This window comes from Anomalospiza imberbis, chromosome 3, assembly GCF_031753505.1.
Source record: "Anomalospiza imberbis isolate Cuckoo-Finch-1a 21T00152 chromosome 3, ASM3175350v1, whole genome shotgun sequence".
Lineage (NCBI taxonomy): Eukaryota > Metazoa > Chordata > Aves > Passeriformes > Viduidae > Anomalospiza > Anomalospiza imberbis.
The window spans coordinates 64,976,579-64,999,852 of NC_089683.1; the positions used below are offsets into that span (position 1 = coordinate 64,976,579).

At 37.5% G+C, this 23,274-nt stretch overlaps 1 protein-coding gene and 1 long non-coding RNA gene across 2 annotated transcripts in view; both read left to right on the forward strand.

Moving 5' to 3' along the window:
* The window catches only part of MAP3K5 (mitogen-activated protein kinase kinase kinase 5), a 98,112-nt gene that overhangs the window by 45,693 nt on the left and 29,145 nt on the right, over window positions 1-23,274 (forward strand). The window contains exons 7-12 of the mRNA XM_068184822.1: window positions 47-217; window positions 4,126-4,238; window positions 10,188-10,347; window positions 12,408-12,561; window positions 15,097-15,204; window positions 20,297-20,346. Of these exons, the coding sequence (XP_068040923.1) occupies window positions 47-217; window positions 4,126-4,238; window positions 10,188-10,347; window positions 12,408-12,561; window positions 15,097-15,204; window positions 20,297-20,346 (756 nt within the window). The remainder of the gene's footprint in view (window positions 1-46; window positions 218-4,125; window positions 4,239-10,187; window positions 10,348-12,407; window positions 12,562-15,096; window positions 15,205-20,296; window positions 20,347-23,274) is intronic.
* On the forward strand, window positions 4,250-9,903 carry LOC137470955 (uncharacterized). The gene is made up of 3 exons (XR_010997324.1): window positions 4,250-5,471; window positions 9,676-9,760; window positions 9,892-9,903. It is a non-coding gene; the product is annotated as an uncharacterized lncRNA (long non-coding RNA).

Genomic DNA, 23,274 nt, shown 5'->3' on the forward strand with positions numbered 1-23,274 from the left:
TTGCTAACTTTGTTGGTTTTTTAATCAAAATTATTATTTTCAACAGGAGAAATCTGCCTGGAGACAGACAGAAAGCTCTAGAAATTATGATTCCCCTTGTAGAGCAGGAAGACCAAGTAGCTTCAGATATGTACTGCCTGGTTGGTCGAATTTATAAGGACATGTTTTTGGAATCTGGGTTCATAGATATAGAAAGCAGGGACAAAGCAACTTTCTGGTGAGTACTATTTTCCTGGTCTATGTTTTTTTGTTAGCTTTGGGAAAATATTCCTCGAACAAGAATGTATTTGAATGGTTTTACTTTCCAAATATTTGGCATCCTTAGGGGATAGAATGAATGTTCTAAATTTCCTTGCTTATTTGTTGAGAATGAGAGATTTATGTTGTTCACACATCTCATTCTGTAAAGTTCTTGAAGTGCCTCAGAGACCTGAAGTTTAGGTGTAAACTAAACTCATCATTTTTCCCAAATATGAAGTCTCCTGTTTACTGTATTATTCTTAGGAATCTGGGCCAGAGAATAATCAGTCATGAATTGATTGGCATGTCTGGAATCTGACAGATATTAGCTAGCTAGGCTTAGAGGTTTAACTCTCAACCAGTATGACTGTTCCAAACTTGCTGATAAAAGTTTTGTCACTGTATAGTGATAAAAGTTTTATCATCATCATATACTATAGGCACATTGCAGTGGACTACAGTGGAATCAGTAGTCAAAGAAGCACACCATAACTGGCCAATAATAGTTGAATTCTTATCCTCATTTTAGAGACAAGAATCTTGTTCTTTTAATGCTTTTGAAATGCACTAAATCACTGTTACATGGAAGTGGTTAGAAAATAAAGGCATGGGATGTCATCCTAGACTTCTGTCAGGATGAGCTGCTTCTCTGCATTCAGATGAGGATACAGACAATCTGCGTTATGTGTCCTGCACATCACATCTTAGCTCTGGTCTTGTGCTCATCAGCTGCTTGTTGAAGTAAATGCTTAAAATGGACAGCTTTCTTCTTTCTTTGTCATTTATCACTTGTTTTCAGTAAACTTCAGCTTAGAGCTATGTCTCATAAAAGATAAGATAAAATTGTTTACCAGTTATGGCCTCAGAATACAAATGCAGTTTATAACTTCTTGTCAGTCTTTACAGCTTGGCAATTCTTACTGGGATTTAAAAAGATGTTGAAATAACAGGAATGCAACATATTATTTTTTTTCTTCTTCCTAGCATAATTTTGGATTAAAAAAATATTTCATTTCCTGTAAAGCACAAAGCCTGTAAAAAACTTTCAGGGGTCTTTTGTAAACACTGTATTTTGCTAATGTCATGGACACGATAAAAAGAAAAGTGTAGTTCTGTATACAAATTTTAGGCATTATTACAGACTGAATTAAATACAAATTACTCTTGGTATGGTACATCTTGCTTTCTCCTTGTTCATCGTACCTTATGAACAGATGAACTTTGATATTGTCAAACATAATTGAACTGTATTGTGTTTAGTATGTATAACAGTGGTGAATTATGTAGCTATTTTAACACACTTTGAATAAATGCATCTTAGCAATCATGATAATCATAGATCTGATGACGGGAAGTGATTGCAGGCATTCCAGTCTAGGAAAGGACAGAGGATGATAGTTCCTGCACAGGATAGGGTGCTGGCCAGCCAGCCCCTAAATAATCCTTGAAGTATCTGGCAATTGAGACCCAATACAGAAAGCTCTGTGCACCTCCTGCCACGGAACAAGGAGATCTCTGTTGAGTCAAGCTGGATTTTGGTCAGAAGCTGTACCGGATGGTCCAATTGGTTTTGGTTTATATTTTATACTGGATATTGATTTGAGTTTCTAGTGTTAGTCATACAGCAGGCTTGACATGCTGAAAAGTTGACTCATAAGTCAGTGAAAAGCTCTTAGAAAGGAGCAGGCCTACTCTAGTGCTACAGCAGGCCACAACAGGACAAGGTGTGTGCAGGAACAATGCCTCCATGGCAGTGCTATGTTATGTTGAGATAAAGGTTATTATCTCAGTCTTAGAAAAATAAGGATATAAGGGAAGTACAGTGAATTGCATGAGATAAAGAGAATTTGGAAGCAGAACCAAAGCATTGGTTTTACAACAACTGGTAATGTCAAGGTACTTTGGTCTATTCCAATTAAAAAAAACCTAAACCAACAATGTGCTTTTGTGACAATTAGAAAGCAGAATAAAAGACATCTTTCATATAAATATGAGAGGATAAATGAAAGAGTAATTATTAACTGTCACTTTCCTGTTTCACACCGACAGTGTGAATCAGACTTACCAAAGCTACCCAGTCTTTATTCATATCTTTTCAGTGCTACCTCTCTAATTCAGTGTCTACACTGCAACATTTTTCCAAAAGTACGGTCTTTCTTCTATTGGAACAAAAATACTAATTTCCAAGGCTTTTTCTTCTTCTTCTGTCGATCTTTCCTCTCTCCTTTTTGTATTGTATGAGAATTAAAGCATTGAATATCTCTAGGGCAGAAAAAGTGGTCCAGTTCCCAACATCACGGTGTCTCCAAACTGATAATGCCAGCTAAAGGGCTTCTCTTAGATGTATATACTTAGAATCAATGAGAGTGTTGTTCTGTTTAGTTGACAGATTTTTATGGGTTTTTTGGTTGTTTAGGGTTTTTTTTTCCTTTGTTTTTGTTTGTTTGTTTTGTTTTTGGTTTTAGGTTGGATGTTTTTTGTGTGTATCTGTTGGTTGGGTTTTTTAAGAGAGCCAAAAATATTTTGTATGTGCACTTTTTTGTAACTCGCAGTACAAGAGAAAATTGCAGATGATGAAAGAAAAAGATCTAGTACTCTCTGCTTCTCTTGCTTTTCTTTAGAGCAGTAGCCGCTTGTCTAAAATGATTAAGTTCTTTGGAGGTGGGCAGCTGAAGTATAAAAAGTATATATATGTAGCAGATTGAAGAGAAGCCTGTCTTACAGTTTTGGAGAGCAGATCTTATGTTAAAGGATGCAAAGTCATTAATCATCAGAGCAGAAAAAAGAACAAACAAATTAAAAACCAGCCGTATTTTTGGCCTGGTGGGATAAAGATGCCTTAGCTTTGCTTGCATGTCAAAGCATGGTCTAGAAGTCAAATCCTTGGGTTTTGCACAGATTGGGTTTTTTTCCTCCCTTACACACTAATGTCACAACCTGTTAATTTTTTAATGTATTCCATTTGTTTGTCTGTATTTTTTTCATCCTTTAGAAAGTAATATTAAACTGCATTTTTTTTACTGTAGTGTAATTTCTTGTGCTCCTTAACTCACATATGCTAGTAGTCTTTGCCTTCTCCCTATGGAGGTGTGAATATGTGCGTATATACCTGCAACCAAAGGTGTTCTTATTCTGAGGAATAAGTTTAAACCACTGTAAAAGTTCTGTTGCTGTTGTCACAGCTACTTGCATTGCTAGCATGAGGACAGTGTGTGCTGTGTTGGTGTGAGCACCTCTACTTCTTTTAAGACAAGATTGAGCCTAGGTGAATGCCTCTGCCATTTCTCTTGATTGCTCAGTTCCTCTTGAGAAGAATGAAATCTGGTACAGTCCTTTTTTATGTGAACTCATAAGGACAATGTCAATAAGACATTCAGTAAAGAATGAAATTTGGAGTCACTGAAATCATAGCTAAATGTGAGGTATATTCTTGTATCACTTGCTTCTGTGTGTGCCATTGTAGCAGATCCACAATAAAATCTAAGGTTTCAAGTCAATGAAAACTCATTTATTAAAGATTAAATTAATGAGCTTATTAATAAATATAACTCTGAAACAGGTCTTTTACAGATAGTATTATTCAGTTCTATTTGATCTTGAAAAAAAATTGTAAGATACTGTAACTTTACTAGGATAATTTTACTGGGATGGATGATTAGGATCTGTGCTTGTTGTGTGGGGGGAAAGGAAATGGGAGGAGGATGTATAAATACCAGACTCCTAAAAATAACTGCAAAGAATATGTGGAAAACAGTAAAGTATTTTTGCTTCTATGGATTCTTGCTGTGTAAACAGAAGATAAGCTCTTAAATTACCTAAAACTGTAATGATGCCCCAATTAGATTGCATTATTTACAAAGTAAGCTTGAATGTTTGTTTTCCTAGGTTCAAGAAGGCGTTTGAGTCAGAGCCAACGTTACCAGCAGGAATTAATTATGCAGTACTCCTCCTGGCAGCTGGACATTGCTTTGATACTTCTTTTGAGCTGCGGAAAGTTGGTAATTATAACTTGCAAATTCATGGTGAAATCACATTCTAGTGAAAGTACACTACCACCCACTGTTATAGGGGAAAAATCTGATGGTTGTATGTGAAAGCTTTGATAGAGAACATGTGAATATTTAAGTTGGTCTCTCATACCACTGCTGATCCCACCTGACTGCAGGTGAGTGCTGACATGAAGACTTGGTTTCAGTGTCAAGGTCTTAAATTGTTACCAGAGTTCAGTAAAAGCTAAGCTTCTTTGTACAGGCATCATTTGTGTGAAACAGGAGCACCTGAAATTGAAATCCAATTCTAGCATTCTTTAAGACAAACAAACACAAACCCCTGGAGGGAATATGGATGAGAAGTCCATCCTAAGACTGAGGAAAATGCACTTGACTTGAGCTTGGGTTGGGTTGAGAGAAGACTATTTCTCTTCTGATGCATTCTTAGAGGTTTCTGAACATCTGTATTCATAGAATCATAGAATAACAGTGGTTTGGATTGGAGGGACTTTTTAAAGACCATCTAGTCCAAGTCCCTGCTTTGGGCAGAGACATCTTTCACTAGGTCAGGTTGCTCAGACTGACCTTGGACACTTTTGACAAAGAGGCATTCACTTTCCTGGGCAACTTGGTCCAATGTCTCGCCACCTTTGTCATAGAAAGCTTCTTATTTAAGAAGGAAGAATTAGGACGATTTTTAAAATTATTTTGTTCGTGATTTTCTGGATTTGAGGAGGGGGAAAACTCAAGATTATTCAGTAATGCGTTCAGGGAAGATTTGGGAGAAAGGACTGAATGTTGTAATATGCATTGCGTTTGGTGTTCTTCTCCAACAATTTGTTTAATTCTTGACTTCCTGTAAAGTTTTTTTTTATTTTTGTTTCTCCTGAGGAGGTTGTCAAGTGAGAAAGAAACAAATTTTTTCACTCCACTGAATGTATCTGTATTCAGCGACTGCTTTAGTTTTGAAGTTAGGTGCGCGCCATATATCTGCAAGTAATTTCCTGGGTAATTTTGAGTATGAAGGTCAGAGTGAGGTGATTACTTTAATATAAACACTGGAAGTGAAATTTAAATTCTCAGGTGTAAATGAAGGTATTAATTTGGATGTGTGAGGCTGCATAGAGTTGCCCCAACTACTGTGTTTGCCCTTCTGTGAGTGGGTGAGATTTTGCTTTTTGGTTGGCATAGAATACTTCCACATACTATGCTGAAATTTGCATTCTTGTGCCAGAGTAGGAGGTAAGAAGATATGTTCTATACATTGCATATACAAATACTTACTTGCTGGCCTAACTTTAAACTAGGTAGCTTAATGGAGCTGGGCTATATTTTTTGTGTAGTTTAATATGAATCCTTAAATTTAAAGGAAACTTAATTGCATGCAGACTACAGCCAACTAGATCTGTACAAAGTTGTTTTACTCATGAAATTTGTGTGCTATTTCTTTGGTATCATCTTCTTATGAGTTTGTCCAGTGTTGCTTTCCCTATTGTTTGTATTGAGACTGTTACAGAAATTAATGTTCATTCTTACATAAGCTTCCATCCCTAGCTGATGAATTATTTAGTGCAAAAGTATCTGTTCCTTAGCTGGTTCGTTTGTGTATTTGTTTGCCTGTCTTATGTTAACATTTAGTTGGTGTCTGCTGGAAACCCTTGATATAGCAACCCCTCCTGTTAGCTATTCGTGTCCATCTTTCTTTTTTGTTATGTGGAATATTGTCAAAATACTTTTACTCAGATTGGCTCAGCTATTTTGAAACACATTTTCAAATATATTTATAGTATAGTATACCCTATGTGTATCATGGCCCAACACCCTGTCCAACTGAGCCCCAAATATGTCCAACATCAGCAAATCCACTGCTTCTCTGGAAGATGATTCCAAGTGCTGATTCTTCACATTTTGAAAAATTTTCATCTTGTGCCCAATTGGAAAGTTCCCAGTAGTAACTTGTGCCTATCACCCTTTGTATTTTCCTTGTGACTCCTTCTTAAAAGGGAGTCTCCATCTTCTTTGTAGTCACCCTTTACCCACTGGATGGTGATAACGCTTCCCCTAAGCCTGTTCCTCAAGGTTGAACGAACACAACTTTTCCTCATATGGCAGGCTTCCAGTCCTTTGTTCATCTTTGTAGCCATTCTCTGGACCCTCTCCAGCCTGTCCACATCTTTTGTGTATAGTGAGAACCAAAACTGAACACATTATTCCAGAAGTGCCCTGGCAAGCACTGAAGAGAGTGGGATAATGGCTTCTTTATCCCTCCTAGTGATGCTCCTGTTGATACATCCCAACATCCCATTAGGTTTCTTAGCTGAAGAAACACACTGCTCACTCGTATTTAGCTGCTTGTTTTTCAAGGCCCCCAGGTCCCTTTCCACAGAGCAGCTCTCCAGGGCAATAGATCCTAGCCTATGCTGCACTCCTGGACTATGTTTTCCCAGGTGTAAGACCGTACAATGATCTTTGTACAAGGTTTATCAGATGGCTGGAGTTGTGCTAGATTTTGAGCATAGTTTAGTATTTTCTTTGTCTGAGGTTAAGGTTTTAAACAAAATCAGGCAATATCACAAAGGTTATATGTGAAAATGTTTTGATTTTTTGCTGGTCCTAAGTATCTCTTACATGTGTGTAATTCTTTTGATGACACCTCTTCTTTAGATTTGTGTGTACAAGATAATTTTTTAGCAATAGTTAGATTTGCCAAGCAGTGTTTTCTGTTTGGTGTCCACCCACAGCATTATCTGTAGTACACAGAGAAGTTCTGCTTTCTGATGGGAAATCAGGAGAGAGGCAAGAACAAACTCATCAAGTTCAGTCCAGGTTATATGGAAATTATATTGCTAGGCTGGGAAAGGGGTAGGGAAGGATGTACTTATTATCAGTTCTTCAGAGGGTGCATGAGACTGTAATTAGGAGATGCATATGTGATTACATTTGGAATATTGTAATAACTGCAGTAAAGTAAGAATAAATCCAAGAGAATTTTTACCAATCTGCATCACATCAGAAAATTTGCCTTCTAAAAGTTTCTACCTGTACTTATCAGATTATTGTTCAAAACTAAATGAGCAAAGGGACCATTAATAAAAACCCTCCTTCTGGGTAGTATTGCTTTCTTAACCGTACAAATAACTTTGAGACCAGAACAGAAAGGCTGTGATCTGCATTGACAGTTATGATCTCTGCAGGCTGTGCAACTTTGACTCACAAAAGATCCTGTAATATGAATTGTTCCATCAATATTTGAGCAAGGAAAGCAGTTTATTTATAAAGCCTTCATAGTAATATTTAACTGGTAATATCTACTTACTGTTACCTTATTTTCATCAGAAGCTGACAGTATATTCTTGGTGTTATAAAAACAAAGGCTTTTCTGGTGTTAATGGTTCCTCTATTTTGCCTCATTTTTCTTTAAGGCAAAATATTTCTGATAAAATATACTGGAATTCCTGCTGCTTTTTTCCCCTCCCCTTGTGAATGCCAAGTTTATCATGAAAGGAGAGAATGTCTTGACATTGCCTGGATTTTCTTATACTCTCAAAAATCTTTTAAAGATGGTGAAATAAAAATAAACTTAGAAAGGGGAAATTATACAAGGAGACCATAAATTCAGAATTAAATTAATGAAGGTTCACTTTGCACTTCCCCCTCTCCTCCCCACAAGTTCTGTAAATTGGAGTTATAGTCTTTTGAACCTCTTGCTAATGTCATCACAAAGCAACTACATTTCAGAGCTAAGTTACTTGCCTTTCAGGGATGAGTAACTTTATAGATGAGCTTTGCTGAGGATGGTCAGCAAACTAGAGTGAGTTTTAGCACCAAGTACCTCACCTTTCTCAGAAGAACTTGATGAGAGGGTGGTATTGTCTTCTCTAAGGTAATAGGATCCACTTCACAGAATACTTGGGTAAAACTTCCATTTTCTCCAGGTTACGTAACAGTAATGATTCCCAGACTTGGTGTCCTGAGGTATACACATCCATCCTTTCTCCCCCTGTCTTCCTATAAATCTCTCTCACTGAGCTGGGACTCAAAACAGTTGCTGTCACCAGTCCTACCTTCCTAACACACACCTCTCCCTGCCAGCCAGTAATGCAGGTCCCAACCCATGTGAGCTGTACTCTTCTTCAGACCCACATACTCTGTTTGTACCTCACTTTAGCTCTGTTCCCACATCTGGAGCATGGCAGGGTTGTGATGGGTGTGTCCCTGCAGGTGCAGTGAGGCACGGCAGAGCATATTTGCCTGTGAATCAGAGACCAGTGCTGCTGCTCTCTGTGACAAACAGCCTGTGATAGCTGGTCAGTGGCCACTGCAACTGTGTGTTCCATCACCCAGTGCTTAGAAAAGGCCCTGTGCACAGCTAAATTCCTCCCTTTCCCCTTCCTCCCAACAAAGGCATGTCCAAGTGAAATGATCCAGGTATCCCTGTGATACCAGTTCCTTACATATCTTGTGATGAAGTCACATTAAAAGCCTGTGGAAGTTAGTAGGTGTCTGTCTTTTATTATGTGTTGCTATCAAATGCATGCAAGTGTTTTAGACATTCTAGTAGTGCCCTTTGGCCTTTGCAGATAGTGCTGAGGATTGTTACTTTCAAGTCCTGGGGGAGATTAATTTTTTCCATTTACTGTGTTTTCTAGATAGCATTCAGGTTATGTTCTCTAGAACCCAGCTAAAGTTGAACACTTTCAAAACAAATTCCCCCTCCCTATTCTCCTCTGACTAGTGCAGGTGTACATCTTCAAGTGGTCTCTTTGATAGTGTGAATGTGTGTAGCACCCTGGCTTAAAGCCTTGCAGAGATGGTCACATGGTACCCTGTGGTGCTGACGGAGGTGATGAACATTATGACATTTCTCAGGCAGATCAGAGATACTTTGTAGCATCTATGGCATTTTTAAAAGCCTTTATTACCTGACATTGATGTCATAAAAATGTGAGCAATGTGATAAAACAAGATAAACTTTGTAGGATGAAATGTAGCTTATGTAATGATACCCATTTTGATAATATTTATTACTGCTTCCACCACTAAGCTTAGTCTGCTAGCTACTCGGAGAAGGTTAAGAAAAAACAAGATCAACAGTTGCATTGAAATTTCTTGTGAATATTTAGCCTGAATATCAAGGACAATAGAAGATGATGTGGGAGGCAAACTGTCATAGCGGAGTAGTGTGGGGAAAGTGAATAAAAGACAACAGTGGTGGAGCAGCTTGTTGTGTAAGCTGAAAATTGGGGTTTTTTTTGCAGGAGATGGTGTAGAATATCTCATGTCAGCTATATGTAGCAGCTCATATGAACTAAAACTCATCCATAAGGCCACAGGGGAGCCTGTAGTTCTCAGCAAACTTAGCAAGTCAAAAGAAAACCTGAGGCTCTCCATAGTCTTGAGTGCTGAGGGGCTTGTGAATATTAATAGATGTCTTTCATTGGGGTAGGACTTGCGGCAGTTAAAAGAACATCACTGCTGGAAGAAGCCCAGTGGATCATCTGTTCCTTCTGCATGGGACCTTGTCTATAAAGGTAAGTTTGGGGCTTGGGGCTTGTAAGCTAAAAAAACAGAGCAGAAAAAAACATAATAGGTGCCTTATTCAGCATCTGTTAAGTTTTTGCAGCTATGTTGTATAGCCTAAGGCCCCAATTTACCTTTACAGATGAGGTCCATGCAAGAACATAGGTAATCTGACTGTGGCCTTGTCCTCACAGTGATGTCTTAACATTCCTTTCTTGAGAAGCCTGTAGGAAGAGGGGGTGGGGAAAAAAGAATTTTCCACCAATTAGGGTGTTTGGAAGGCATATAGCATTAACTGGTAAGTATGATTTCCATCTTATTTTATCAAAATGGAGAGTATAGTAATGTAAGCAATAAAAAGATTTTGAATAAGGGAAATGGTTATTTTAAAATTGCATGAATACAAATTCTTGTGACTTGTTATTCTCTTTGCTACAGGAGTAAAGATCAGCAGCCTGCTTGGTAAAAAGGGGAGCTTGGAGAAACTGCAAAGCTATTGGGAAGTGGGATCTTTCTTGGGGGCCAGTATGTTGGCTAATGATCATATACGAGTGATCCAGGCTTCAGAAAAGCTGTTTAAACTAAAGGCACCAGCATGGTAAGGTGATAAACAAGACCATGTACATTCCTATGTTTTAAAACGTTGGACTCCCTCAGCTTTCACATTAGGCACTGTACTCTGCTGACAGGAGATATGTTTTGTATTTTTTAACAGATATTACTGTGCATGTATTATTTCACTGTACTTTTATCCAGAGACAGGACTCTCTTTCCCTTTTGCCCTTATTCAGGGGTAGATCTGATATGGGTCTTTATTTGATGAGTGAGAAGGGCAGATTCATCGTGAACTTCAAGCTCTTCTGAGGTCAAAGGAGAAAGGAGGAGTTGCTGGCAGCTACATTGCTGAAGAGAAGTGATAGTGGCTTCTGACTTTAGTCATGACAGCCTGAAGGTTTTGGGCAATGAAGACAGCTTAGCTAGGGAGGCCTGGCTGTACTTTTAAATATTGTTAAAGTTATGGCACATAGCAGATGTTTTAGGAACTGAATACAAATGAGCTGTGTGGTGCAAGCTTCATCTTGTAGCGATTGAGAAGACTGCAAATCAAAGTCCGATTAATAGAAAGGCCATAAAGCCAGGGTTAAAGGCAACCCTGTAAACTCAACATCTGTCATGCAAAGGCCAAGAGGTGTGTGCTCTGGCAGCAGGTTCCCAGCACCTGCAGTGGATATAGGCAGCAGTTAAGGACCATTCACCTACTCATTATGGGCTTGTATCATCTCAGGTGGGGAGAACCAAGACTCCTTTCTGACTAAAAAAGCTGTCACTCTGCTAGTTATAAGAGTGTGAACATCACAACATATATATTCTTATATTTTTATAAAGGATAGATTGTGCCTCCAGAAGGTGATCAGATGGATGCTAAAATACAGAAATGCTAAACTTCTGTATTGACATAACATAGAAACTGTCAAAATTAAAATCTCTAATTTTCAGACAAAATATTTAATAAATGCTTTTTACAGTGTATTTATTTGCAAGGTTTTCCATTTTTACTATGTGTGTATTTTTCTAAGGAGGTGGATAACTCTCTCTGGAAGTCTCCTGGTAGAATTTTCTGGAGTTCATGAATGCCTGGTTGTCAGGATTTTATGTACCCCAGTGCCTTTGGGGTTTAAGTCTGTGGATTAAACTCTGAAAATACAGCTCACTCATTTGTGATTCGTGAAGAATTTCCCCTGTGAGCAATTCCTTCCCAGTCTGTTGCCTGCTTTATAGCAGGGCCCACTTGGTGCAAACACAGTACCTTAAGCCAGCTATCCTGATGGCCTAAGAAGGATAATTGGAAATTGCACAGCTGTGGAAATGATCACTAAAGACCCTCTGAGAGTGAAAAAAAAGTTTCCATGAATAGCTAACTGTGATAAAGTGATAGCAGTGCTAAATCCTCTTTTAGTGTGTATATCTCATTGCTGTAGTATTCATAAAAATTGTGTGAGATTATGTTTGCAACCTTTTTTTGCCAAGAGAAAGCAATGGTACCAAGAAGCCCCATAAATCAGCCCCAGAAAGTAGAACAACAGAGACAGGGATGAACTGCATTTAGGGGAAACATTTAGCACACCAGTTGCCCTTCCCTAGCAATGCCAAAAACTGCTTAACATAGCTGTTGCCATCTTTGCCAGGATGATCAATTGCAGAAGCATAATGTTTTAGAAATGTGTTAAATAATAGCCTATGCAGACACAATATAGGAGATAGAACAGTTAAACTAGTGGACTTTTCACCTGAATTTTTATTTGAGGTAGGTCACTACTGAAACAAGTTGGACATAGGCTCACATTGGTCCTTAGGCAGAGGATTTAGCTATTTAATGAATTTTTCATGATTTAGGATAGAAGATAGTATATGTTATCAGGAATATGGGCAGGAAGGAGTGTTCCAGGACTCTTTTATATTTCAGTTGCCTCATTTAGCAGCTGTGTTTCCAATTCTAGTTGGGAATTGTTATTATGAAAAGCAATCCTAGAGAAGCAAAATGTTGCTGGCAACCTTGGTGTTGCAATGGTGAATACTTCAGTTGTGTTTAAAGGTAGAGACATTACTGCTTATAAACTGTACTGAATTTACGATCTGTGTATGTTTGGATGGTCACAGGTACCTGAAGTCTATTGTAGAGACTATTTTGATATATCAGCATTTTAAGAAACTTACTCCGGAGCAACATACAGCCAAACAGGAACTTGTGGACTTCTGGATGGACTTCCTTGTTGAAGCCACACAGACAGATGTGACTGTAGTTCGATTTCCAGTAAGTGGCTGTTTCGTTGGGTTTTGGAGACTGCTTTTGGTAGTGTTTTTGGGGATGGGCTCTTTTAAAACAAAGTGTGGTGTAAAGGAAATGAGCACAAAGCACTGCTTCTTTTTAGGTGGCCAGACTAACTGTTTGTCCAGAAGAAATGTATTTGGCCTGAATCTTAGATTGATTTTAATTGAATGCACGTGTATACAACAGGATTGCACAATGTGTTCCATACAAAAGTAATGAGGAAAAAAGTCAAGATAGAATTTTGCTATTTATTGTTTGCTACCAATGGGTATACTTCCAAAGTAAACACTTACAGTGTACTCCAGGTGATTATGTATTAACTATACTGTGTTTTGAAAAAAAAGATATTTAATTTCAGTCTTTTTCTAGCTCAGCAGGCTTTGTATACTCTACTGCCAATTAAGACTGTGCACTTTCAGAGGTTAAAAATCAGCCCAAACAGTCAGAAATCTATCGTTCCAGCTACTAGAAAACGCATTTCAACAACATTGCACTATAAGTGTGTGTATAAATATGTTTATTTCTGATTTCTTCCATTAAAAGTTTGCTGAGCATTTTTATTAGATGTCCCAGTGCTGCACCATGTCTGGAAAGTATACTGTAAATAAGTCTATGTTTTCTGTTCTTATTAACTGTATATGTCCAGGAAACAATGTCTTGGGTATTCCTTTCAGCTAACCATCAGTAAAACCAGCTTTTTGTCTTAAATAGCAAATGCTATTGCCTCACAGATAGTTAAAGTGGATATAGTGGTTGTTTTGTACATTTCATTTACCTTCCATGTGTAGATGTGCTAATAAACTGTTAGGAATACTTCAATGTTGAACAGCAAGAGCTTGAGGCAGTAAAGTAAAAACAATATGAGACTGTCTAAAGAGCCTGGTTTTCCTTTTCTGATGCGAACAGGTAGAAAGTTTTGCTGGGAAACAAAATATATTTTGAATCTTTTGGGTTTTGTACAAGACAAGACATAATCCTTTTAGATTTTAGATGATGGGATAGTTCTATTACATACTTACCATCGGCTCTGACTTATAAAACTGTCCAAATAAAATCATTTGAATTTTTATTAATATTAAGAGGCAAACCAAAGCTGATCACTGCAATAGCATGAGCCAAGAGATAAACCCAATGTCCTTCTGGTTTGATGGTGTTGTACAGGAAGGTGGTTGAAGCGTGGAGCTGACAAGGCCGAGGTCATCCCTATATGGACTCATACAGTGATCCTTCTGGGTCCCTTCCAACTCAGTCTGTTCTGTGATTTTGTGAACTGACTACACTGATGTTGCAGACAGAGATATGGGATTTCTCATAATACAAAAATTCTATTTGTGCCTGTTCAGAATGAAAATCACACAGTTCAACAAGTCAACAAAATTAAAATTAGCAACTTTTTTTTCCCTCCCTTCTCCCAGATCGCAACTAATTTATTCTAAAAGAAGCTTTTTCCCCATTTCCTTATTGTGAATGGTTTTATGTATTCTGAGAGCTTGAGCTTAAGAGCTCCACTGTCCATGGGCAGTATGTTAGCCGTTAGTTACTCTCTTATCTAGTAGCATCAGTGTCATCACTTTGGCCTTTAGAGGAAGAAGTGACAGAGTGCATGGACAGTTTGTTAAAGGTTAAAGACCACAGTTTGTAAAATGGCTTAAATCAGATTTTACTAATTGTAGGTGTCTGGAGATGCCAAGCAACACATTTTAATTCCCACTGTTAATCATTTGCAGAGTTAAACGTGTAGGTACTTTTCAGAATTTAGCCTTGCACTGCTTCCAGTGTATCTCTGTGCTTATTGACTCTGAAGGAGGAGACATGGCTTAGATTTCACACTAAGCCATGGCTGTCTCCAAGACTTTCTACTTCAGTGTTTATATACTTTTTAAATAGGTGTAGACTAACTTGCCCTAGTCAATCATTGTTGCATCTCATCTCTTTTAAATGATGCTTCTAGTTTTTGTTCCCGTATTCCACAACATTTTCTATACTCTTCAGCTGTCAGCCTCTTGCAGTGGTACTTGTTACTTTTGAGAAAATAATTTGACCTAGTCACTATAGTTTGTGGTGGTCTAAATCAAAAGCTGTTCGTTTAGCTCTAAGTTAATCTGTTTCTCTGCTTCACCCAAATATGCTTCTACCAAAAGATGATAAAGGTGTACCGTGAACCTTCTCCACATGGGAGATAGACATTCTAGAGTGGCATTGTAGGAGATTGAATTGTGACAGAAAGATTTCAAAACCTGACATTTTTTTAAAAAATAATTTGCAAAATTGATACATGCTACCAAATGACACATGACAGCCTTATGTAAAAAAAATTAAAGTTGGCTTTTTTTCTTTTTTAAACTTAGGTTACTGGCAGCCACACTAAACTAGCCCAGTACCTAAAATTTTGCATTTCATTATTTCCCTGTTTTTCCTGCTATAGTATGACTAAAGTAATAGTTTTAACAGTTTTCAATACTTTTTGAAGTTCTACCAGTTTTGCACTAACTGTTGAACAATTTTTTTTTCTGCAAGGTTTTAATATTAGAACCAACAAAAATCTATCAGCCCTCATACCTCTCCATCAACAGTGAAGCTGAGGAGAAGACGGTATCCATCTGGCATGTGCTGCCTGATGACAAGGTATGTTTGTCTTTGTAACTTTTTTTGCAATTTAAAAGTATGCATGGTACCTAAGGCATGTAGCATGTGACCAGTCGCATCTAATTATGATTCTGGAACATAGAAAAGTGTTTTAGTTGGGAAGATGCTGAGATATACTGCTGTGCTTAATATTGTCCTGATTTTCAATGGATCTTTTGTTTCCCATAATTTTCCAAAATAACTTGTGTTTTAAGCCATTGTACAATATACATCAAATCTATTGCTTAAGAGTTCATAAGTAATTTACAATTTACTGCTATCATACCAATAATGTATGATAAAATTACTTATAATTACAGAACTACTTTCTTCCTACCCTTGCAGTTTTATGTGTCAGCTGTGATAAATACTCATTTAATATGAAAGTAATAGAGACTGGTGTGTTAAAATGGGAGCAGAATCAATCAAGTACCAAAGAAGTATTTGGCAGATGGATAGATGGATGCTCTAGAAACTGAAAATTCTGTGAAGTCTGTATGTCAAGGTGTGAGATAGCCAGACATATTTGGAAAGGAGCTTAGAAAATCTGGAGGTGAAAGTGAAGAGAAAAACCTAGAATGGTTATTACATTCTGGGATGTTTAGGAAGCAAAATGTTGGCAAGAGGGATGACAGGGAGGATGGCATAGAACCTTAGAGAAGGGAAAATGAAGGAGTATATGAAGAGTGAACAGAGACTGAGTCAGCTGGAGGTAAAACAGCAGGGATGCTGTGATTTGTAACAACCAGCACTGTTCATTCTTCCATGGCAGAGTTTTGTTTGCCTGCAGGATAGGACAATGAAGACCTGTTTTTCAGGTGACTGTAGAATCATTTAGGTTGGAAAAGACCTTCAAGATCAACCGGTCCAATTATTAACCTAACACTGGCAAGTCCAATCTTCAGCTTTCCTGCTAGTAGTCTGTAAAAGTATAAACGTTTTTGAACACGTAATACAGTGACACTCTACTGCTTAGAATTTTTGTTGGGAGTTCATGAGAAATGTAAATGTTAGCTAAAATAGCATATTTAGAGAACGAACTGAAATGTTTGCCTAGACTAATACATTTCTATTTATTTGTGTTTTATTCTGACTGATTTTTTTTTTTGAAGTAGGCTCAGCCTCTGAGAATAATTTAAAAAATAAATGTATGCAGTTCTTGGGCAAAATTAAAATTTACCATAGAGTAAATAATTATTTGTCAGAACTACAGACTTAATCTTCCTATTCCAAAATACCTGTTTGGAAAGTATTTCTGTACTCAGAATTTATTCTATTTAGAGATTACTTGAACATGCTTTTTTTTTTTTTTTCCCTTTTATGAACTTTTTTGTTTGTATATTTAGTTCACCTCCAAACAATACTTTTCATTCTGTTAAGTGGTTTAACTGTAGTGTAAGAAGGAACATAGGACTAGAAGGAATTTTCTGAACTGTTGAGTTCTGTTCCCTTCTGTTGCAGATACTCTCCCCATTTAATGTTTCCCATAAAGTGATCAAGCTCTTTCTGAATATTAGTATAGGTTTCACAGTTGACCAATCATGATGGAAAGTGGTTTGAGAATTCCACTGCAACTCTAGAAGAACAAAGAGTGGAATATTGCTGGTGAAGTGAAAAGACCTTAAGTCTTCTAGTTTTCAGTCTGAATTTGTTGACAATTCATACACATTTGCTCTTTTGCTAAGAAAGTGTTTATATTAAGTGGTTTTCTTTCTCTCTCTGAGGTTTACCTGACAATATGTTTTAGGAGAATCCTAATGTCTCTTAGTGTGGGGATTTCATGTAGGTTTCTTTTTAGGCAAAACAAGTAGGCTTTGTGTACTGGCCACACATGGCACCTCTTTGCCACGACTTCCTGTGTTCCAGTTTGAGTTAACCTTACTTGAGCATGTGCACTCATATTCCAAAATGTGTATTCCAGGGTGCATTCATTTATCGTTTAGCTACTTGGATATTTTGTTTGATACATTCAGCAATGACATTTTTCATACCTGTGTCATTTGACTGCCCAGTTATCTTCTGTCTGGGAGAAGGATTTGAATGTGTTGGTCTATGCCTGTTTCATGTTCAGAAGATAGGTGTTTCTCTATAGCATGTTAAACATTTCTTTCTGTTTTCCCCTTCTTCCTGATGTGAGGCATGTGTCTGTATTTTCTGCAGAACAGTATTTTCCTGTTTTTCTGGCATAGTCTTAATCATTAGCATTAGACATTAAGTGAACTCACTGTACTCTTGCTCTGGCCAGAATCCTTACAGTAGTGAGGTTATTGAGTAGCTTATTGAGTAGCCAGGAGTCTGATTGATACTCTGTACCCTGTGAGCTATCATACCCATTGAAAGAATGCAATGGGCAGTTTGACAGTTACACCTTCAGCTGTACAATTATGGTCTGTTGCAATTTCTCAGAGTCCTTAGAATCCATCAGAAATCTCACAGGGACAAAAGGGACTAGGGAGACACCAGCTTCCTTTTCAGCTGTATATAGCCAGTATAATATTTATCTTTGCTAAGAGATTTTGTGAAGGAAAAGGATATATTCTCTGTCAGTCTACTTCACAGAGGAAGACTTATACTTTTGTCCTTAGTAGCCTGAAAACAAGCATTTTTGGGGCTGATTAAAAAGCAGAGGCTGATTAGACAGCTGGGTTTGGAAACTTCATCTATTCAAGTTCAATCTACCAACCATAGGTCTGTCAGAGCTTTAGCAATTCCTGCTTCAGATTTCAGTTCATTTTGGCACATAAATTAGTGGTTCTACTTGTTTTCCAGAGTTTAGTCACTGCTCCAAGAATAAAATCTGTGAGTTACAAAGTGTCTGAACTTCCTTTCACGCACAAAGAAGCTGAATTTCCATTTCAAATCCAAACTGAAAATCAGTGGAGCCTACAGCTGGCACTTTTGTAGTTAAATAGACAAACGACAATAAATAATGTAGCCTCTTTAGCAATATATTTTAACATTTATGTTTTTAACAATACTGAGTTTTAGATAAACAATTGCCAAGAAAAATCAGACAGCATTTTATTTTGTAGAATGCACATTATCTTTGCCTTGCAGTCCCTATTTTAGCAGCCCTTCCCGCATGGGGTTAGAGGAATGCAGCAGTGCTGTTTGTAAGTTTGAAATAGAACAGCCTGTCTCTGTTTTACTTTGGCTTCTGAATCCATTTTGAGTTTTGTTTTGGGTAGTTGATGATTTTTTTGCGTAACCAAAGAGCAGATGCTGAATTTGGATAGCATGCCTCGTATATTTACTCCAATGTATTCAAACCTTGGCAAGATCATGAAGGGACATAATTTTTATGTTATTTCATTGCTCAATAACTTCGTGTGGTAATTAAGATTCAAGAGATTAATTGCACATAGATGACAGGTAAAAAATCCATACTAATGCATCTTGTTATGTTTCTTGAACATTTCTGCCATTCAGGATGTATATTTTAACTTATTTAGATTTTAGATTATTCCCAATAGTGGGAACTGGACAAGCACCAAGAGCTAAGGTCTGAAGAGAGTTTATAAGCATGGAAAATTGGAGACTAGCAGATTTTGTATTTGAAGGGAGTTGTAAAAGGATATGCAGAAACCCCTCCTCATTAGCACAGCGGTTGAGTTGATCTTCCTTCATATGAGAGAACCAGGCAACATTTCACAAACGTGCCATAACTAGCATCAGTGAGTACTTCCACTTCAAGATGCAAATCCAGCTTTTCCTAATATTGGGCTACTCTTCTGTTCCTTTATCCCCTGAAAGAAACCCTTACCCCATTTAACATTGAAGAGATATTGAAGTTACTGCTTTGTACTTTACACTTACAATAGTTATGGAATTTGTACATCAAGAAAGATGTTTGCTTGTATTTTTGGTCTATCATGTTAGGCTTTTTATATTAGCATCACAACATTTAATGTGATTTGAGCAGGAAGGAAAGAATTACAGAGGAGATAAAAATTGATGTAGGAATCATCATAGAAAGCTGTTATAGCTGGGAGAGTAATTTCCACTGTCATTCTCTGCACATTGTGCAACTATTTCAGCAGTATATCTGTTCTGACTTCTGTATATTTCACTATTCATTTTATAAGCTACACATTTTCAAGTCTTCTTTTGGAATACATTTGATTAAGTTTCTGTTTGACAGTATGCCCTTGCTCAGATCACTAAAATGCCAAATGAAATTCAGCTGCAGAAAGGAAAGGTTCTTCAAATATGTGGCTCATTGTGATGGGATCCCAATGTTGGCAGGGCTGTGAGGTGGTGTAGTTCCACCTTTTACTGAAAGGAGGATGTTTTCTTTAGAAGATACAAAAGGTTTCTGTTTGCTACAGTAAAGTTTTAATAGAACATAAACATAGAGCAATATAACTGTCTACAGAGAACTCAGTTCTGCTGAATGTGACAGCTATGAATTTAAAATATCTGAAAATAAATGAGGCCTGGCCCTTTGTGTTTTCGTAGGGTGGCTTCTTTCTTCCTGCAGTGTTTTCACTCCAGCAGCTCTTAGGGGTTTTGGTGCATTCTTATTGCTCTCTTCTGGATTCCTAGTGAAAGATTCTCCTTTCTGTTTCTTTGGACACTTTGCCTTCATATTTGAGCAATTCTTTTTACTTTTCAAGAATTTCCTGCTTTGCTCTCCTTCATTAGACTTCCTACTTGTAGCTCTCTCCACCTGGCTTCCCCCCACACCAGGGGATTGAGTGTGCAGAGCAAGCTCTCATTATTCTCAGAGGTGGAATATTTTCCCCCTCCTTTCCCGCGTATTACATGTGATCCCAAGTTCAGTGTCTGAACAAGGGAATGCTGGTATCTCTTCTGATCTGCTCTTTTGAATGTTTTCTAAACAGTAGTAAATTGTGTTTGCAGCATAAACAGTGAAGAAATAACCCAAATTCCTTCTCTGTCGAACTTCTGTTACAGGTGAAAAAAATGCCTTGAAAAATAGGTGTTAACAAATAATAAATAAATAGATTGTTGTCATTTGAGTGTTTCTCCTTCCATCTCATGGGTTTCATTCTAGAAGATATGCCTACTGGCCCTTCATAGAAAGGAGGAATATTTTGTTTGTTTATTTATTTTTTACTGTGTGTTACAGAAAGGTATCCATGAGTGGAATTTCTGTGCTGCTTCTATTAGGGGGGTAAGGTAAGTTGTTTCCCTTTTTTGTTTTGAAATAAAAGGAGTAATTGAATGAATTTCATATTATGCTGCTGCTGTGGACCTTGGAGTGACAGTGATATTTTATCACTGCTGTAACCTCTTGCAATCTATTCTTCACCTCAGTCTCTTTTTTTTCTTTTCCCTAGGATTTATCTATATTCGTCATCCTGCAACTTTCCACTTTCCTTTTAGTGTAATTAAATAAAAAAGGTCCAGAAAAATTATATTTTTAAAATAGTCATTGCTCTGTTCTAATAATAACTGTTCCATACACAGAGTTGTTGCTATGTCTGCAGGATGTTTTTGCACAGATGGATGATTCTTTTTCCTTCCAAAAAGTAACTTAAAAACACCAAACTATCAATAGGCACGAAAAATCAGTCCTGTGGGATTAAACTTATTTTAGGCAAAAATTGCAACAATATGATTAGTTCAGTCTACTTTGGGTTTTGGCTACAGTATGTTTTTGTGTGCTTCTAAAAAAAAAAAGAGGGAAAGAAAGAATTTATTTATTTATTTACTTTCATTTTGGTTTTTCCTTCCCCTTATTAAACCATGCTGTGGTCAGTACAGTTTCTAGTGCAACCTCCTGCTTTGGTTATTTAAACTGTGAATTACCATTTAATTTTTCAATTGATTTTCCAATCTGTTCATCTGAACAGATGTCCAAAACAACTCAGATGACTTTACAGTGAGCCAAGAGTCACTGGGAATTCTTAGAGAACTCTCTGGCTCCCTCCATGAGGAGCTGCAGGGGGAAATATTTATCTTATGCAAGCAAGAAGCTGAATGAGGTTTTTTCTTCTTCTTTTAAATATATGCAAGTTTCTGATCACTTAATTTTCCAGTGTTTTACATGGGTTTTTTTCCTAATTTTATGAAGGCAAGTATTGTTTGGAGTGGGTGAGCCTGCAGAACTAGGCCTGCTTCTAATCTATTTTTGTATCAAGACTATTTTTGGCTACTTTGAGGCTCCTAGACTTAAAGCGGTCTAGGAATGGGCAGTTCCCAGCTTTATAAGGATTCTCAGCCCTTCTAAACTGTTAATAATCAGCTTTAGAAATGCAGCCTTAATGTACAAAGCAGGTCTTTGTACATGATCTTGGAGGCTTTTATGACAAAGACCTCCATAAATATTTATGGTACTCCATAAGGAGACAGCGGGTCTGAAGAGACACCTGGCTTTGAAATGGCTCATGGTTTTGGTAAATACTTCACAGCAGTGACAGAGGGTCACTTCTTCTGCATGCTGTGTAACAGCCAGCGTAATCAGCATTTTGTTTCATGAGTAATAGGGTTCAGCTCTCAAGAACTGCAAAACAACTTGGAAAGTATGTAGAACTCTCTGAGCAGAATAGTGCTAAATCACACTCTGTATGCAGGAAGTCATAGCAGTTGGCTTTAGCGTAAGAAACTCATTGATTAGCGGTTTGTGTGCCAATGTAAATACCTCTGCTTTTGCCATATGCCCTCTTGACCTCTTAAATACAAGTGTTTCGTATTGAATCAGCCCAGAAAGTGCTGTTATTCTTTAAAGGATTTATCAGAGCTTTTGGAACATGGCTGTTTCCTCAGGGTATTTTGCATCTTAGGTTATCAGGCAAAGCTCCTACTGTTCTGCAGAGCTGACAGCATATGAGCAAGAAGATGGGAAATTTATTTTTCCAATGGAAAATAAAGTAGCTGACTGAAGTTTGTTAGACTACAAATTGGCTTTTACTCACTGGTCAGGAGAAGTCCTGGATTATGAAATAACCACTACTTGTGTTGTTTCTGTGGCACAGTGCCTCAGAGGTCTGCATCCAGTTTCTTTCATAGCTCAAGAACTTAGACAGGGATATTTGTCTTCCATTTCAAGTTCTTGGAGCTTTGAATCTCATCATACTACTTAATTACAACTATGAGAGGTGCCTGTACTGATAGCCTTCTAGAAAACACACTGAGGTTCCACACAGCTCCTTTTCTGTGATTCCTGCCAGTGTTCACCTGTTGAATCTGCTGCTTCATCTGGCAGTACTAGTAATCAGTAGTTACAGCATTTGCAGTATTTTTTATCGACTAAGGGGAATACTGGATGTACATGAGCTGGACACAAGGCCATGCTGCCCTTGCTTCCCTGTTTGTTTTTGGAGTTTGGTGAATTCATCCCCATGTTCTGCTGTCCAAGATGTCAGTGGGTGCTGCGTCTGCTTGGGCACTGGCAGAGTGAGGCATTTCCTGAGTAAATTATCCTGTGTCATTTTATAACTCAGGTGATTTTTATTCTTCCTTTTTCTAGTTTAGCTTCCTTTTTTTTTTTTTTTTTTTTTTCCCCAGGGAGGAAAGCAATATATAAGCAATGTAAACCCTCACTTAAAGGTCTTAAATATTTATGAATTTCCCTGGCCTATGTGTACACTCCACATTCTTACCCTTTTATTCACTGCTGTGTTTGTCAGTGGTTTCTGAGCATGTCAGGTTTCGGCGAACAATTTAACAATTTAGTCAGTAAAATGTTTCAATGCACATGGAACCTGAATGAGTAATTCTGTTAATATCAGTTAGTCCAATTCTAGAGTGTTTACTTATGCTTGAAAAGTTTGAATTAAAACTTAGTGTATAAGCTCAGGATGGTAGCTGTCTTCCTAAATGTGTACACTGGTTAGCATTTATGAATTTTCCTAATGTAAAAATAAACGAGTCACCACACCCAGAGACAAATATTCTTATAATGAAGCTCACTCTTTTCATAAGTAGCTTTATGAAAGGTAGACCCTCCAGCTTGTCTAAAGAATCATTTGTTCATCAAAATTTACAGGGTTTTACAGGGTTTAAATTTACTATAAAGGAGAGCAAGGATCAGACAATCTTAAACACCTATTAAAGGCTCAAAAATCCAAGTATTTCCTGATACTTAAAAAACCCTTTTACGTT